This window comes from Grus americana, chromosome 3 (genome assembly GCF_028858705.1).
Source record: "Grus americana isolate bGruAme1 chromosome 3, bGruAme1.mat, whole genome shotgun sequence".
NCBI lineage: Eukaryota > Metazoa > Chordata > Aves > Gruiformes > Gruidae > Grus > Grus americana.
Window position 1 is genome coordinate 4109193 of NC_072854.1, and position 13688 is coordinate 4122880.

Consider the following 13688-nt stretch of genomic DNA (forward strand, 5'->3'; position numbering starts at 1 on the left):
GTCTGGCCCCTGCCTCTACCAGTTCAACCCTGCCTTGGTGACAGCAGAGGGACAGGGTCCAGTGGACGAGGAGGTGCCACAGTGATTTCCCAGCTGTGGATACACGAGTGAAGAGTAGACACACGGCTACATGAAAAAGTAACTTCCACCAGCTCTGAGGAAAGACAGCACCAAAACCAACACGTACCCATGTAAAGAAGGACAAAACTACGCTACTGCTGCCACTGATGCTACCAGCCACTGCATGGGCTCCAGAGGGTCACCATAATGGCCTGCAGCACTTTGCCAGTCCATTGTAGCAGGTACCGGTGGCTCGCTTAAACAAGGGACACAGCAGGAACGAACACTCGCCCTTGGTCTTCCGACACGTCACAGTGTCTGACACTGTAATTGAGAAAAAGAGCTGGTAAGTATCTTTCTTCGGATTTGCACACATGAAGAAAGCCTGTCCCCGTGTTTGCCGCAGCTCGATCTGCACATAGCAGTGGCATCTCAGGAGATCGTCAACGTGCTGTTGAGTCTTGCTGCGATGTCTGAAAGCATTCCCAAGTTCTGTAAACTGTGATGCTCTCTCACCTGGGCGCTGAAATGGCAAACCAGAGTTTGACTACTCAGTGCTGGGCAGGCAGGTTCAATGCCAAGTATCACATCAGCTGCGCACGTATCACAAGTTCATTCCTCATTTACAGAATTGCTCCCTGTTTCCCAAAACCCAAAAATGCCCGTTGGTTGTATTTACACTTACCTGCAGCAGCCTGGGACACCACAGGGAGAAGAAGAAGAAGCAGGAAGAGTATCTTCGTGGCTTTGGTTGACATTGTGGAGCTTCACCACAAAGCTGCTGAGACCAAGAGACACTGCAAGAGGAAGGAATTAACCTGTGTTTATAAGGCTTTGACGAATGCGATCTGCAGGGATTTAGCAATTGTATTTGGATCCAAAACATTTAAAGGATGCACATTGTAACCTCTAATTATGAATTATTGTGTGGATAGATACCACGGCATGTCCCCACCCCGAAAGGAATTATCCTCTTACCACCGACACCTGCTGGCTCCCACGTCCTGATCCAAAGCACCATCTCCTCCACGAAGAGCAGACAGGCAGATATTTCAGCAACCATTTAGCTGGAGCAATGACCACATGCACAAGGCCCAGTTCGCTTCAGGGTATTTGCACGCTCAAATCTTGATGAGATACGTCTTTGCCTCCAGAAATCCTGATTCTGCACAGTGAGGAATATTTATTCCCATTTTAGACAAAAAAAAAAAAAAAGATCACCCAAAGCCACATAGAGACTGAATCCAGAATCAGCCCCACCAAGATGTGATATGTCTCTGTGCGCAGCTCCAGCAGCACAGCTAACAGGTCTCTGTATCTACTTGAACTCCCACTTCAAGAGAGGGTTAAAATATGAGAAGGTGCAGCAGAGACTGGCAAAAAATCAGGTTGGAGAAACAGCTTTGCATGGAGGAGCTGGAGGACCTTCATTTGCTAAGCTCGCTAAATAAAATATGGAGACGTGACTTCACCATCCTCTGGATGTAGCTTCGTTGGAGACCTGAGGGTTTTTTTAGCAAGAGAGGCTCCTGGGCACTGAAATCCAGCAGAGGAAAGCACAGCCAAACCAGTGGCTGGATGGCAGCCCGAGCAACTGGGAGTTGGCAGTGAAACTGGGGAGGGTGGTTAGCTCTGGGAATATCTTCTGGAAGGCTTTCTGGCTTTCTCCTTCTCTGCTTGGCATTGTTTCGGGGTGGTAATGGCATATCTCGTGTGGCATGGGAATTTATTCCTGGCTTGGAACAAAGCCTTTGGGCAGGAGCAGAGACCGATTTTGTCACCTATCACTTTGGGACTGAGCAAAGACAGTTGAGGTGCCTTGGGGTGGCTCCTTCCCGGGAATGATGACGATAGCGGGCAGGGGGTAGAGACGATGAGGTTCACATGTCTTCTGTGGGTGACAAGAAGGGTCACGCCAGGTTGCACCTGCACAAACACTTGCAATTTCCTCACTGCTGGATTTGCAAGCAAAGGCAGTTCTTCAACAGCCCAGCCTCAGCTTTGGAAGAGGCTTTGGTGTTCGTTAGAGGCTTAATTGTACTTTGCGTGCAAAAGGTTGGGTTTTCTAGGAATGGGCCATTTGGCAGCTGTAGTATTTGTTACACTACAAACCGTGGAGGACAAGGCTTGGAGACAACCAAGACTGAGCTTCACTTGGCTCCAGAGCCCTATTTACACCCCTAACTTTATTAAAACGCTTCTCTGGAGCTGGGCCCAACAGCTCGACATTGTTAGTTAATGAAACACTTTGCTGAATAAGGACATGGCAGTAGGACAAGAGGAAAAGTAGGCTATCCCTTCCACCCGTGACTTTTTTAACTCACTGGCCACCAAATCCAAGCACTGGAGTTGAGGCTGCAAAGATGCAAAGTTCTTACATGCTTGGTAAAAACCAACGCTGGGGAGTGAGCGGAGACCCTGGTGATGCTCTCTCGAGGAGAAACGATCAGGCAAGGACATCTCTGAGCAGTGTGGCCTCCCGGCCAGCAGCACATCCACAGCCCTGAGCACAGACAGGATATTTAGTTCATCGCTCACATGCAAATATTGAAGAAGGTCATTACAGAGCGTGGCAGGGACAGGCATAATGTACTGGGGACCTATACAGAACCCTGGCAACGTATTTCAAAAAGTCCCCGCTCCGGGACTAAGCTGAATGGATGAGAAATGGTGCTCCTGTTAAGCAGCAGAATCCAGGCTTTGTTCCCAAGGTTGCAAAGAAATTCGCTAAAATTTCAAAAAACGACAGTAAATGCATGAAAGCCCCCAAACACACGTACATCCTGACAGCCCAGCTGATGTCCAAAGCTTTGGGAACTTTTGGCATGATTATGCAAAAGCAATGACAAAACCTTAGGTGATATTTGGACCTAATTAAAAGCCCTCCGTGGCCTTTCCTGTAGCAACTTGCTGAGGATTTATTTTCTTAAAAAAACATGCACTTCTCAGGGAACGGAGCCTGCAGGGCTGGCGATGCGGAAAAAAAAGCGGATAGGACACGTCTCTGCACACACAAGGGCACCTGCAGGCACCAACGGTTGGGATCTCATTTCACAAAGGTTTCATCTCTCGGGTGGGGGTAAAAAAACCAACTGAATTAATTCATGGCTCCGTGCACATCACGCCCCGGCTGCCACCTAGTGCTCATCCCCGCGGTGGATGCACATCACTTGTGCCATCGCACGAGCGGACATCTGGACGTGTTTGTGCAAGTGCACAACAACCCGGGGGGACATCGGGGTGGGTTTGTGTAAGTGCGCAAGAACCCAGGGACGTCAGGGTGGACTTGTGCAAGCGCACAAGAAACTGGGGGACGTCACGGTGGGCTTGTGCAAGTAGACAACAATTCGGGGGATGTTGGGACGGGCTTGTGCAAATGCACAATAACCCCAGGGGTCTCAGGCTGCTGCATCCACCGCCCTATGCGGCCCGCAAGACCCCGAGGAGCCCGCGTGACGCAAGCAACGTGACGTAACATTGCCCGGCGGGAGAGAAGCGCGGCGGCGGGAGGCACTTGGGGAGGTGCCCGGTGGAGCCGGGCCGGGCGGGGAGAGAGCGGCGCGGCGGCTCCTTCCTCCTCCTCCCCCTCCTCCTCCTCCGCCTCCTCCTGCGGGACATTGCAGCCGCCGCGGAAGGGGCGCGCAGGATGCGCGGGGCTTTCCCGGGGCTTTGCCTGGCGCTGCTGGCGGCGGAGCGCGGAGCGCGTAAGTGAGCGCACAGGATGTGCGGGGGGGGGGGGGGGGTGCGCGGGGGTGCGCACGCGCGGAGGGGGGCAGCTCCCCGTCCCCCCCTTCCTGCAGCCACCCCGCTGTCCTGGGTCACCCCCGGCCCCCGGGGGGGGGGGGGGGGGCGGCCGTCCCTGCGCCCCCGCGGAGGGGAAGGTGCGCGGTTCTTGCGCGGTTCTGCTCCCGGGACTCACGGACGGCAGCGCCCCGGGCACGGGCTTTGTGCATCCGTGCAGACCCTAGCCATTTTCACTTTTTTAACTTGGGGGGAAAAAAAAAATATTTATTTATTCGTTTATTTATTTATTTATTTATTTATTTATTTGGAGCATGAGCCCTTGGGTTTTTTATCAGAGCCCTTCTTTGGGGTGGGCCCCTCGGTCAGCCCCACAGCTGACAAGCCACCAGGAGCCGGCAGCCAGAGATAAGACAGGGACAAGAGCTTTGAACTCCTTCAGTGGCCGGGACATGAATTTGGGGCGGGTTGTGTGTAGCACCTTTCAGTTGCTGGGTGTGCACGGCTGTGGCATCCCTCAGCGGTGCCTCTCTGTCGTTCTCCAGGGCTCTGTGCCATCATCCACTACCTTGTCAGCGGGCAGCTGGGCTGGTTCGGGCTGACCATCGCCTGCGTGGTGCCCGGCTACGTGGCTCAGCTCCTCAGCATCCTCTGGTTCAGGGTGGACGGCCGCCCGCCTGGCTGCTGGCTCCTGATGCTCCATCTCCTGCAGCTGGGCCTCTGGAAGCGGTGAGAGATGCTCCCCATGGTCCTTCCAGCCTCCCCCAACCCGGGCACAGTCCCAAACCTGCTAAAACCAGGGTGGACATCCCGTCACGGTGACTCTTGCAGGTACTGGGATGTTTTTCGAATGACGGCAAAGGCGGGCTGCAGCGCCTGTGCTGGGGAGGTGCTGGTGCAGCATGGGGATGTGTGTGTGCTGCGGCTCCTGGAAGCCCTGCTGCAGACCCTGCCTCACCTCCTGCTGCAGGCCTACGTCGTCGTGGCAGTCGACCCAGCGGGCTTTGTCCCCGGTGAGCGGGGAGTTCCCAGGAGGAGGATATGAGTTGCAGAGGGGTGGGTGCATTTGGGTGGGGGACGTGTGTGCCCACCTGGCCGGGCACAGAGCAGGCTCTGGATGGAGGAGCATGCTGCAAAGGGGCTGGGAAGTCCCAGTGCAAAGCAGCAGGGACAAATGTGGCTTCAGGATCTGCTCTGAGGAGTCTCTGAGCTACCCATGGCTTCTCCTGGCTGGTACAGTCTGTACAGGGGACCTCCATGGCAAGACAGTGCCTTGACCAACGTGTGCTTCTGTTGATGGTCCAGTGCAATGCTGAGCATTTAGGGTTTGGGGGCTGCTTTGAGGGTTTTTTGGTGAACTTTCAGGTGTGCAGAGAACTTGGGGTGTGGAGTCACAGCATGCACGAGGTCACGCTCAAGTCAGTGTCAGTCTCTGGTCTGATCACAGTGACCAGAGATGGACCTTGCCCTACCTCTGCACAGCTCTGCCCGTGGGAGAGAGCGGTCAGAGGATTTAAGCAGGGAGATGCCGAGCATGCAAAGGAGACCAGATTGAGCAGGAACTGGTTGAAATAGTCCAGTTGGCAGGACAGCAGGGTATCTGGCTTGTATCAGTGTGCTGTGCTACCAACAGCTCCTTAGCATTGAGATATGGTCCTACAATGCAGTTGGGCACCCTTCAGAGCACCTGACTGCCCCTGTCCCCGTGCAGGTGTCAGCGCAGGGCTGTCCCTGCTCTCCCTCGCCTGGGCTTTGGTCTCCTACAGCCACTTCACCTGCCTGCTGAAACCCGGACACCTCTGCCCGCCAGCCGTGGCCATCCTCTGCCTGCTGCTCTGGAGGACGGGGATGCTGGGGACCAGGGTCCTGGCCCTGGTGTTCTTTGCCAGGCTGTACTCCTTCTGGGTTTTTGCTGTGGCAGGTAAGACCTGTGATCATCTTCTCCATGTCCCATCCTGCTGTCAGCCACAGAGATGCTGCTGGTACTGGAGCGCTTTGCAGCCTCCCCCAGGAATGGCTTTGCCCTTTTGGTCCTTTCCCCTGGCAGGTGTCCACTGGCTGTTCATGTCCTTCTGGCTGGTGGCCCAGCAGACGGACATCGTGGCCCAGCCCTGCCGCTGGAGGCTGTTCAATTGCCTGGTGGGAGCTGTGTACATCTTCTGCTACATTAATGTCCGGCCCGGTCCCTCCAAGTACAGGGTGGCCGTGTTTTATATCGTAAGTAGCCAGGATGTTCAGTATTCCACACGGATGCAGTTGCTGGGGAGAAGCAATAGCTCCAGACTCTCCTTTCTCATCTCTCGCATCACCACTTGATAAAAATCCAGCATTTGGGCAACGTGGTCTAGTGGAGGGTGTCCCTGCCCATGGCAGGGGGGTTGGAACGAGGTGATCTTTGAGGTCGCATCCAACCCAAACCATTCTGTGATTCTGTGATTTCCCATGTCCTGACGTGGTCACCAAGGTGGATGCACCTTCTGCACTTTTTTCTTAGCAACAGCCATACAATGTCTTAATAACACCAGAGCTGTGCTGCTCTGCCAGCGTTATTTTTCATGGTAAATAAAGGTCGAGACCTTGCAGGAAGTTCAGTTCAGCCACCCTTATGTTTTAAGTGATAAGTTAGGTGCAAAATAAATCAGCACAATCTAGAAACTGGGTGTTTTCTGTCATCAGAAGCACGTCTAAAGCCATCGGAAGCATAAAAGTGACAACTCTTTTCCCCCTGCTCTGCAGATAATGGTGATGGAAAACACCCTCCTCCTGCTGCTGGCCACCCGGTTCCTGCAGGCAGAGCTGAGGAGCAGCCTGTGCATGACCGGGGCCATCATGTCAGGGTCTGTAATAGGTGAGATCTGCTGGTTTTTGGAGCCTGGATTGCGTGTTTCAAGAGTAAATAAGCATCATGAATTATTTTAGTTCCATCAGACTATTTGCTTTATTTCTTCCAGCTTCAGCATTCGAACGTATTTGATAATACCTAAATCCACCCTGAGTTTTGTTTCTTCATCACTTCTTAAAAGCCCATCCCTGAAGAGGGAGGCTTGCAGAAATGATCGAGCTGTCACCCAACGGCTCGGGTACCGCTGCCAAATACAATATATGCAATTTTGAAGCACATCTGTTTGTGCTTTCTGCGATCTTGGTGCTTGGTCATCAGTGCAGGCAGCCGTAGAACGCAGGGGATCACTGCAAGGAAACGTTTTCATTTGAGCATATACTGATGATATCTGAAGGTGGCTCGTGATGGATCAGCCATCACTGGGTATGTGCTGGGAATACGCTGGGGTGGGACCGTGCACAACTACGGTCCCAGCCTGTTTTCTGTCAAAGACTAGCACTGCTTCTATAAATGGAAAAGCTTTTGGTGTTCATAGGGAGGATTTTTTGGTATGTGAGAAGGTACTGCGTGCCTCGCCCATACCCCACCTTACTCCATACCTTGCCCGTAAAGCAGGCAGCAGCTATGGCCAGCTGGCACATTTAATTCCCTAAAGCTTTAATGCACAACTCAGCTGAAGGAGGGGAGAGGTCGTACGATGCAAACAACCCACGGGCACCTCTATTTGCAAAACTGGCACTGGGCAAGGATGGGAGTTGCTGTTTGCTGGGTGAGGTCCCCACCAGGCTCGTGTTTTCCCAGCGGGACGGAGGCAGAGGGAAGCTCTAACACCCGCGTGCTGGGCTTTGTGCATCTCCCCAGACCACGCCGTGTTCAAGAAGGGGCACATTTGGGCTGGAAAAGGAGCAAGTCCTCTGGCCTTAAACGAGTATAGGGTAGATGTAGGAAGCTGTCTTAGAAACCCGCTAGGTTTTTGGTTTGTTTTTTTTTTTCCATTTAATGGCTAGAGGACAGGGGTGCTGTGAGGTGGGAAGGATTCCTGCATCACACACCTCCTCCCTGCCCTGTGCCCTGTCTGCTGGTGCTCAGCGGCTGCTCGTTGTGCACCGATCAGTCTGCAAATCAATCCAGATTAAATCGGTCTTGAGAGTGTGCTCAGCACTCCCTTTCCCGAAAGCTGCTCGAGTGGGATTCTTGCATCCCTAAAAATCCTTGAAAGACACCTGATGCCCAGCAGCATCTCTGCAAAGGGCCTGTTGACCTGGAGGTGGCAGCGAGGTCTGGTTTCTCCTCTACACCTCACCGAAACGCTGCTGGGACTTGTCCCTTGATGCTTTTCTGCTCTTTTTCAGGTGCCGCAGCTTTGGTGGTTTATTACAGCCTGCTCCATCCCAAATCCACAGAGATCTGGCAGGGCTTCCTGGAGACAACCTGCAGTGCTGCAGCTACCGGTGATGATGAGGTTGATGGAGACAGCTCCCAAGCTGGGCAGAGCTTGGGGATTTCAGGAGATGGAGAGTCCTTGGCTGGGGAAGGGACCACGGCAGATCCAAAAAACGGGAACAGCTCACCGCTCCCGCAGTTCGGAGGGTGTTTGGAAGATGGCTGGACAAACCATCACCACTGGCTGCTGGTAAAGCTGGCCTTGAAGACAGGAGATATGTCCGCGATCAACGCTGCTTTTGGAGATGGTGGCATGGGAGAAGTTTACCCTGGAGGATGGGTGATGGGGAAACCCGCTGGGGTTGAGCCTGGAGCAAACCTTTCCCTCCCCACGAGGGAAGTTGGTCCTCGGGGTGCTGAATCTGGTCTGACTGATGAGAAATTGCAGGCGGCGGGGAACGGAGGAGGCAGCAAACCCAGCACCGGCGCTGTGAGAACAGGATGGGAGGACGGAGCAGGGCAGGAGCCTGATTTTCACCCAGCCATATCCTTTCCCAGCAGTTTCTCCCCAGATGCAGCCAAGGGCTCCTCTGTGTATTTCAGCGTGAGCGCAGGAGGCATCACCTCTCCCGGCATGGCGACAACCACAGCTACGTCCGTGGCCCTGGTGGAAAGGGATGGTGAGGGCCAGCCTCCTCCAGGCTGCCTGGGGGAAGGAGGAGGAGGATGGGATTTATCCATTGGGACGGCGAGCATCAGCCCAATCCTGGGTGCTTGTGCCCACAAGCATCTGCGGAGCAGCTCTTCCCTTGGTGGCACAGGTGGCTGTGGGGTGGTGGGTCCCCCCAAAGAGGACTCGGAACCCGTAGGGCTGGAGGGTGCCCTCGTGGGGTGGCATCACCTTCAGGACACCCATCCTTGTGACACACAAGGGACTGTCATGAGGAGCAAGCTGAGGCCACCGTGCTTCACCTCCACTCCCAAGGCTGACCCTAGATGCCCACAGCGAGGACTGGGGGAGCTGGGAGAGGGGACAGACCTGTCTGGGTTGCTGGAGTGACCCTGAAATTGCTGCACCATCACCTTGGGTCAGCACTGGGGCAACTGCCTCGTTGGTATGATACAGCAGGAGGTGATGGGATGTTAATGCTGGCCATACAGACTGTCCCCATGGTGCCCCTGCCACCAGGCAGATGTGGTCCTGCATCGCTAGGACATCTCCTTCCTTCCTGGTGCATCTTCTGTTTACAGTTTTGGAGAGCTTCAGAGGTCTTGGAAAGCCTTAAAAGTCCAAGTTTAGGTATTTATTGAACTTATTTATGTAACAGTCCTGCTAGGCAGCTGGAGCACACTGCCTTTGATATATTTCTGACGATGTCTTTGAAGCGTATCCTTTAACGAGTGCCTATACGAGCTGCTGGCCTGTCACAGCATGGAGATCTGGCTGCTGTCTCCAGGGGCTGCAATGATGGCCAAAGCAGACAAATAAGTGCCTAAACCAGAAAAATAATGATGTTTACTCTCCGATGCCCTTCCTTCTGAGCAGAATAAGCCCTAAAGTAAGGCTCAGTGGTGCTTGACTTGTTTTTCCTCCACCAGGTTCATCTTTAGAGCTTTACCAACTCCATTTGGTGGGGCCATATAGGAGCCCAGACCCTCTTCGTATGGCAAACCACAACCTTGGGACCTTGAACTGTAGCCAAAAGCATGTCCTGCTTGCTTGCCTACTGTCCCGCTTCCTCCAGTGGCCTTTTCTGCCCAGCCTCTTCCTTGCCCCCTTCCAACCAGCTGCAGATAATCCAGATCTGCCTGGATGCTCCCTCCCAAATTTTGCCTCAAGCCAAATCTCAAAACAGATCTGCGTACCCCTTCCACCATAAAATCCCCATTTCAGGCAGGATTTATTTGTATCGAGAACTAAAAACCTCAATACGGTGGCCTCAGAAATAGCTCCTGCTCCCAGCCAGGCTGGCTGGACACAGGTTTGTGCCCCGGACGTGGCTTGACATATTGATTGAGGTCTGCTCAGCTGGTTCACCAGTGAGCTCGTGGGTGCCAGCTGGTGCACATCTGGCCATGTCCCCCAGCCGTTGTCCTGCTGCGGGGACGTCTCTGGTGTTGCCATGACACTGGAAAGGCGGCAGGAAGGACATGCATGCGATGAATTATTTAAAAAAGCTTCCATGTAGCATTAGCTGCTCAGGATTGACCCAGCCAGATGATTCTTCAAGCTGATCTGGGCAGTGAAAACCCAGTTGGTGCCGATTTTGGAGTGAAGCAGCTTTCCAGCGTGGTGAAAGCTCCGTGTCTCCGTTCGGAGCCAGCACTGCCGTGCTGGGGCTGCGCTCTGCAGGGAGGAAGCAGTTGCAGCGGCTTTTCCAGAGTCCTCCTCGCTGTGTGCATCACACAGAAGGCAGCAGAGCTGCCGTGGCTTTATGGAAATTTTTATTTAGTTTGTTTTTCTACCTTTGGTAATATAAAATGATGCTTTAAAAAACAACCTGGCCTTTGCTGTGTCTGCGTCTCATGTTGGGGGTGCACATAAGCGTGGAGAGGTCCTCTCTGGACCTTGCTGTAGGGGATATTGGACCTTGGTCTCCTGCTGCTTTCCAAGCGAACTGCTGTGCAGCTTCCTGGCTGGATGTGACCTCGCCTCCTCCTCTCTCCTTTGCAACTCCATTTTCCTGTTTTCTTAGATTTTCTACCCATTCCGGTTCTACCCACTCCCAATCAAGCTGTTTGTTTAATTGAGCAGGGTTTTCTCTTTCTCCAGCACAGGGCTCCACATCCCCTCCTTTCTCTTCCACACGTTGCTCTTGCAACTCCTCACACTCAGCCCCTGCTCCAGCCTGGGGTCCCTCCCACGGCAGACAGTCCTGCACCAACTTCTCCAACGTGAGTCCTTCCCACGGGCTGCAGTTCTTCACCAACTGCTCCAGCGTGGGTCCCTCCCACGGGTGCAGCCCTTCAGGAGCAAACTGCTCCAGCGTGGGTCCCCCACGGGGTCACAAGTCCTGCCAGCAAACCTGCCCTGGCATGGGCTCCCCTCTCCACGGGTCCACAGATCCTGCCAGGAGCTTGCTCCAGCGTGGGCTTCCCATGGGCCACATCCTCCTTCAGGTGCCTCCACCTGCTCCAGCATGGGGTCCTCCATGGGCTGCAGGTGGAATCTCTACACCCCCTCATCCTTCCTCCATGGGCTGGAGGGGGACAGCCCGCTTCACCATGGTCTTCTCCATAGGCTGGAGGGGGATCTCTGCTCTGGCGCCTGGAGCACCTCCTGCCCCTCCATCTGCACTGACCTGGGTGTCTGCAGAGTTTCTTACATCTTCTCACTCCTCCCTCTGGCTGCAAAAAACTGCTAAGTTGGGTTTTTTTCCCTTCTTAACTCTGTTACCCCAGAGGTGCTACCAATGTCGCTGATGCGCTTGGCCTTGGCCAGTGGTGGGTCCATCTTGGAGCCGGCTGGCGTTGGCTCTGTTGGACATGGGGGAAACTTCTAGCAGCTTCTCGCAGAAGCCACCCCTGTTGCCCCCCTGCTTCCCAAACCTGGCCATGCAAACCCAATACAATTATCTGTCCCTGAAGACTTCCAGCCTGCGTGAGAGCCATGTTACGCCCAGAGTCCAAGTCCCGCGTGCTGGGTACATGTTTAGTTTAGTCTAAAGCCCTGCTTGGAGCAGGAGGACTGTCCAGCTGCAAATCACAGCTCCAGATACCCCTCCCCACTCTTCCCACCTCTGCGGGGTGGGGGGAACCCCAACGACCTGGTGCATATCCAGATTTTTCCCAAGGCTGCCAGACCCAAGAAGTCACTCCCCCCATAGCTCCTTGTTCCTTAGCCACCAGAGGGAGATGCTGCTCAAGGCCACAAAAGCAGACACCTTGTTGCAGACGTTGCGTGCCCATCCGGTGCCCAGGTTATGGGAGCAGGGGGATGTGCAGGACTGATGCTGCTGTGGCATCGCAGATGGGAGCCAGTGGGAGCGAAATGGGAGGCTCTGGGATACTGGAGATGGCCGATACGGTGCACAACAAGCGCCTGGAGGAATGTGACCAGGTGGCGGGAGGCTCCTTCCACAGCCCCAGGCATCACCAGGGCATGGGGAAAGTTTGGAAGCCCCCGCCAGGGTCTCGCCAAGGTAGTATTCAGGGCTGGGAAGGGTGATATCCATCTGCAAATATCCCATGGTGACTTCAGGTCCAAAGGCGCGTGTGTAAGGGGAGCTGCCACCGACTGCGTTGGACGCAGCATGGGAACCTGCTGGTTTGGTAAAACTGGCTCCAGCTGTCACCACCACGATGCTGAGTCCTGATATTCAGCGGCGTACCCATGGAGCGATGCTGAGCCCTGATATTCGGCGATGTACCCATGGAGCAGTGCACATGTGCCTGGGCGGGTGACATGGCCGCTCCCTGCTCTGGTCTATCTTCACATCAGCCCACAGGGAGCAGAGGTCCCACAAAGCTGAGGTCCTTGCTCTCCATGGAGCAATGTGGTCCTGGGACCAGCCCAAACCCAGGGTGAGAAGCTGCATGAGAAACTGCAGATGGGAAAAGCATGGCAGAGGGAGGATGAACCAACTGCTCAGGGGAACCAGCTGATGTTTCCTCCCTTGTGTCCCAGATGCTTGAGGACACCCAACCAGACCCTCTGCCACTTCTTCAGCATTTCCTGTGAAGGTCTTTTCAGATGAGATATGTTATCCTGAGCTAGACCTTAGGATCTGCCCAGCCTTGGGGGATGCTCATCACAAATATTTGGGCTTCAGCCACTCGCAGAAGGTCTGGAGTGGGGGATGTTTCCATCCCACCACACTTGGCCAGATCATCCTGTGCTCTCGCCTACCCTGGAATGGAAGATTTCTGCTCATTTGCCTCCTATGACACTTTTTTTGTTTGTTATGTTTTTTAAGGAAACCTTCTCCAGCACTTCAGAGAGGTAGAGGATCATGCCCCAGCCCAGGAGAGCTCAGTGCCACCCATGAGGAGCTGTGAAAGGGCAGCAAGGGAGCAGAGAGCAGGACTCAACAGTGAATTTTGACAATGCAGGGAGTGACCTGCGGGCTCCCGAGGAGAACTGGCTGTGCCGCTCACCGGTGATCTGGAAAAAGGAGCGAACATGCAGGAACGGAGGCTACGTCCCTAATAAATTAAACAATACCTGGGCGAGCACCTGGGCTTGGGGACGTGGCTGTGCAGCCCGCTGGCACCATCCCCTCGGCTTGCTGGTTTTAGTGGGTCACTCTTGTCCCTCTTTCAAGCTGAAATAAAATAAAGTGGGTTGGAAAGGTACCGACAAGGCACGAGGGTTGGCAGCAGCCCTGCCCCAGCCCTGCTGGGATCTTGCCTTCCAGCAGCACCATTTTCCACCTCCCTCCGCAGCCCGATTTCTGATCTCTGCCCGTGGGCACCAGGTTTCAGAGTCGTTTTTGCTCAATACATGGTGAAAAACATTCTCTCCAGCTCCGAGATGATGTAAACCCCCCCTGAACTAACACAGGAAAAAATTACCTGGAAAAACATCTTTTCACTTCCAAAAATATTGGAACACAAGACTTGGACATTACAGAAAATATAAGTATTTGCCCTGGGGTTGTTATTTGCTTGTTTTTTCTAAGCTGAAACTTTGTATAATTTTTTTGCCCCTTATTAAACAGTT

At 54.0% G+C, this 13688-nt stretch overlaps 2 protein-coding genes across 3 annotated transcripts; one reads left to right on the plus strand and one right to left on the minus strand.

Moving 5' to 3' along the window:
• Window positions 1-259: 259 nt before the first annotated feature.
• DEFB1 (defensin beta 1) lies at window positions 260-13238 on the minus strand. Its single transcript, XM_054821792.1, has 3 exons — window positions 13203-13238; window positions 746-857; window positions 260-384 (listed from the first exon to the last, which is right to left on the minus strand). The coding sequence occupies exons 2-3, from the start codon at window positions 816-818 to the stop codon at window positions 260-262; spliced, it is 198 nt and encodes a 65-aa protein (XP_054677767.1). The 5' UTR covers window positions 819-857; window positions 13203-13238.
• XKR5 (XK related 5) lies at window positions 3426-10523 on the plus strand. 2 transcript variants are annotated; one of them, XM_054821790.1, is made up of 7 exons: window positions 3427-3764; window positions 4347-4530; window positions 4633-4814; window positions 5513-5722; window positions 5849-6018; window positions 6538-6649; window positions 7996-10523. In XM_054821790.1, the coding sequence occupies exons 1-7, from the start codon at window positions 3707-3709 to the stop codon at window positions 9084-9086; spliced, it is 2007 nt and encodes a 668-aa protein (XP_054677765.1). In that variant the 5' UTR covers window positions 3427-3706; the 3' UTR covers window positions 9087-10523. The 2 variants fall into 2 exon arrangements, with proteins under 2 accessions (XP_054677763.1, XP_054677765.1); XM_054821788.1 differs by having other exon boundaries at window positions 3426-3764; window positions 5513-6018; window positions 7996-10502.
• Window positions 13239-13688: the final 450 nt, after the last annotated feature.

Bases quoted from the DNA above. Each gene is read 5' to 3' on its own strand.
- XKR5 (XM_054821788.1), top strand. From the start codon at position 3,707: ATGCGCGGGGCTTTCCCGGGGCTTTGCCTGGCGCTGCTGGCGGCGGAG. The intron at 4,815-5,512 runs GTGAGCGGGGAG...GTCCCCGTGCAG, and splicing joins CCCAGCGGGCTTTGTCCCCG to GTGTCAGCGCAGGGCTGTCC. The intron at 6,650-7,995 runs GTGAGATCTGCT...GCTCTTTTTCAG, and splicing joins CATGTCAGGGTCTGTAATAG to GTGCCGCAGCTTTGGTGGTT.
- DEFB1 (XM_054821792.1), bottom strand. From the start codon at position 818: ATGTCAACCAAAGCCACGAAGATACTCTTCCTGCTTCTTCTTCTTCTC. The intron at 385-745 runs GTAAGTGTAAAT...TCTCAATTACAG, and splicing joins GGTGTCCCAGGCTGCTGCAG to TGTCAGACACTGTGACGTGT.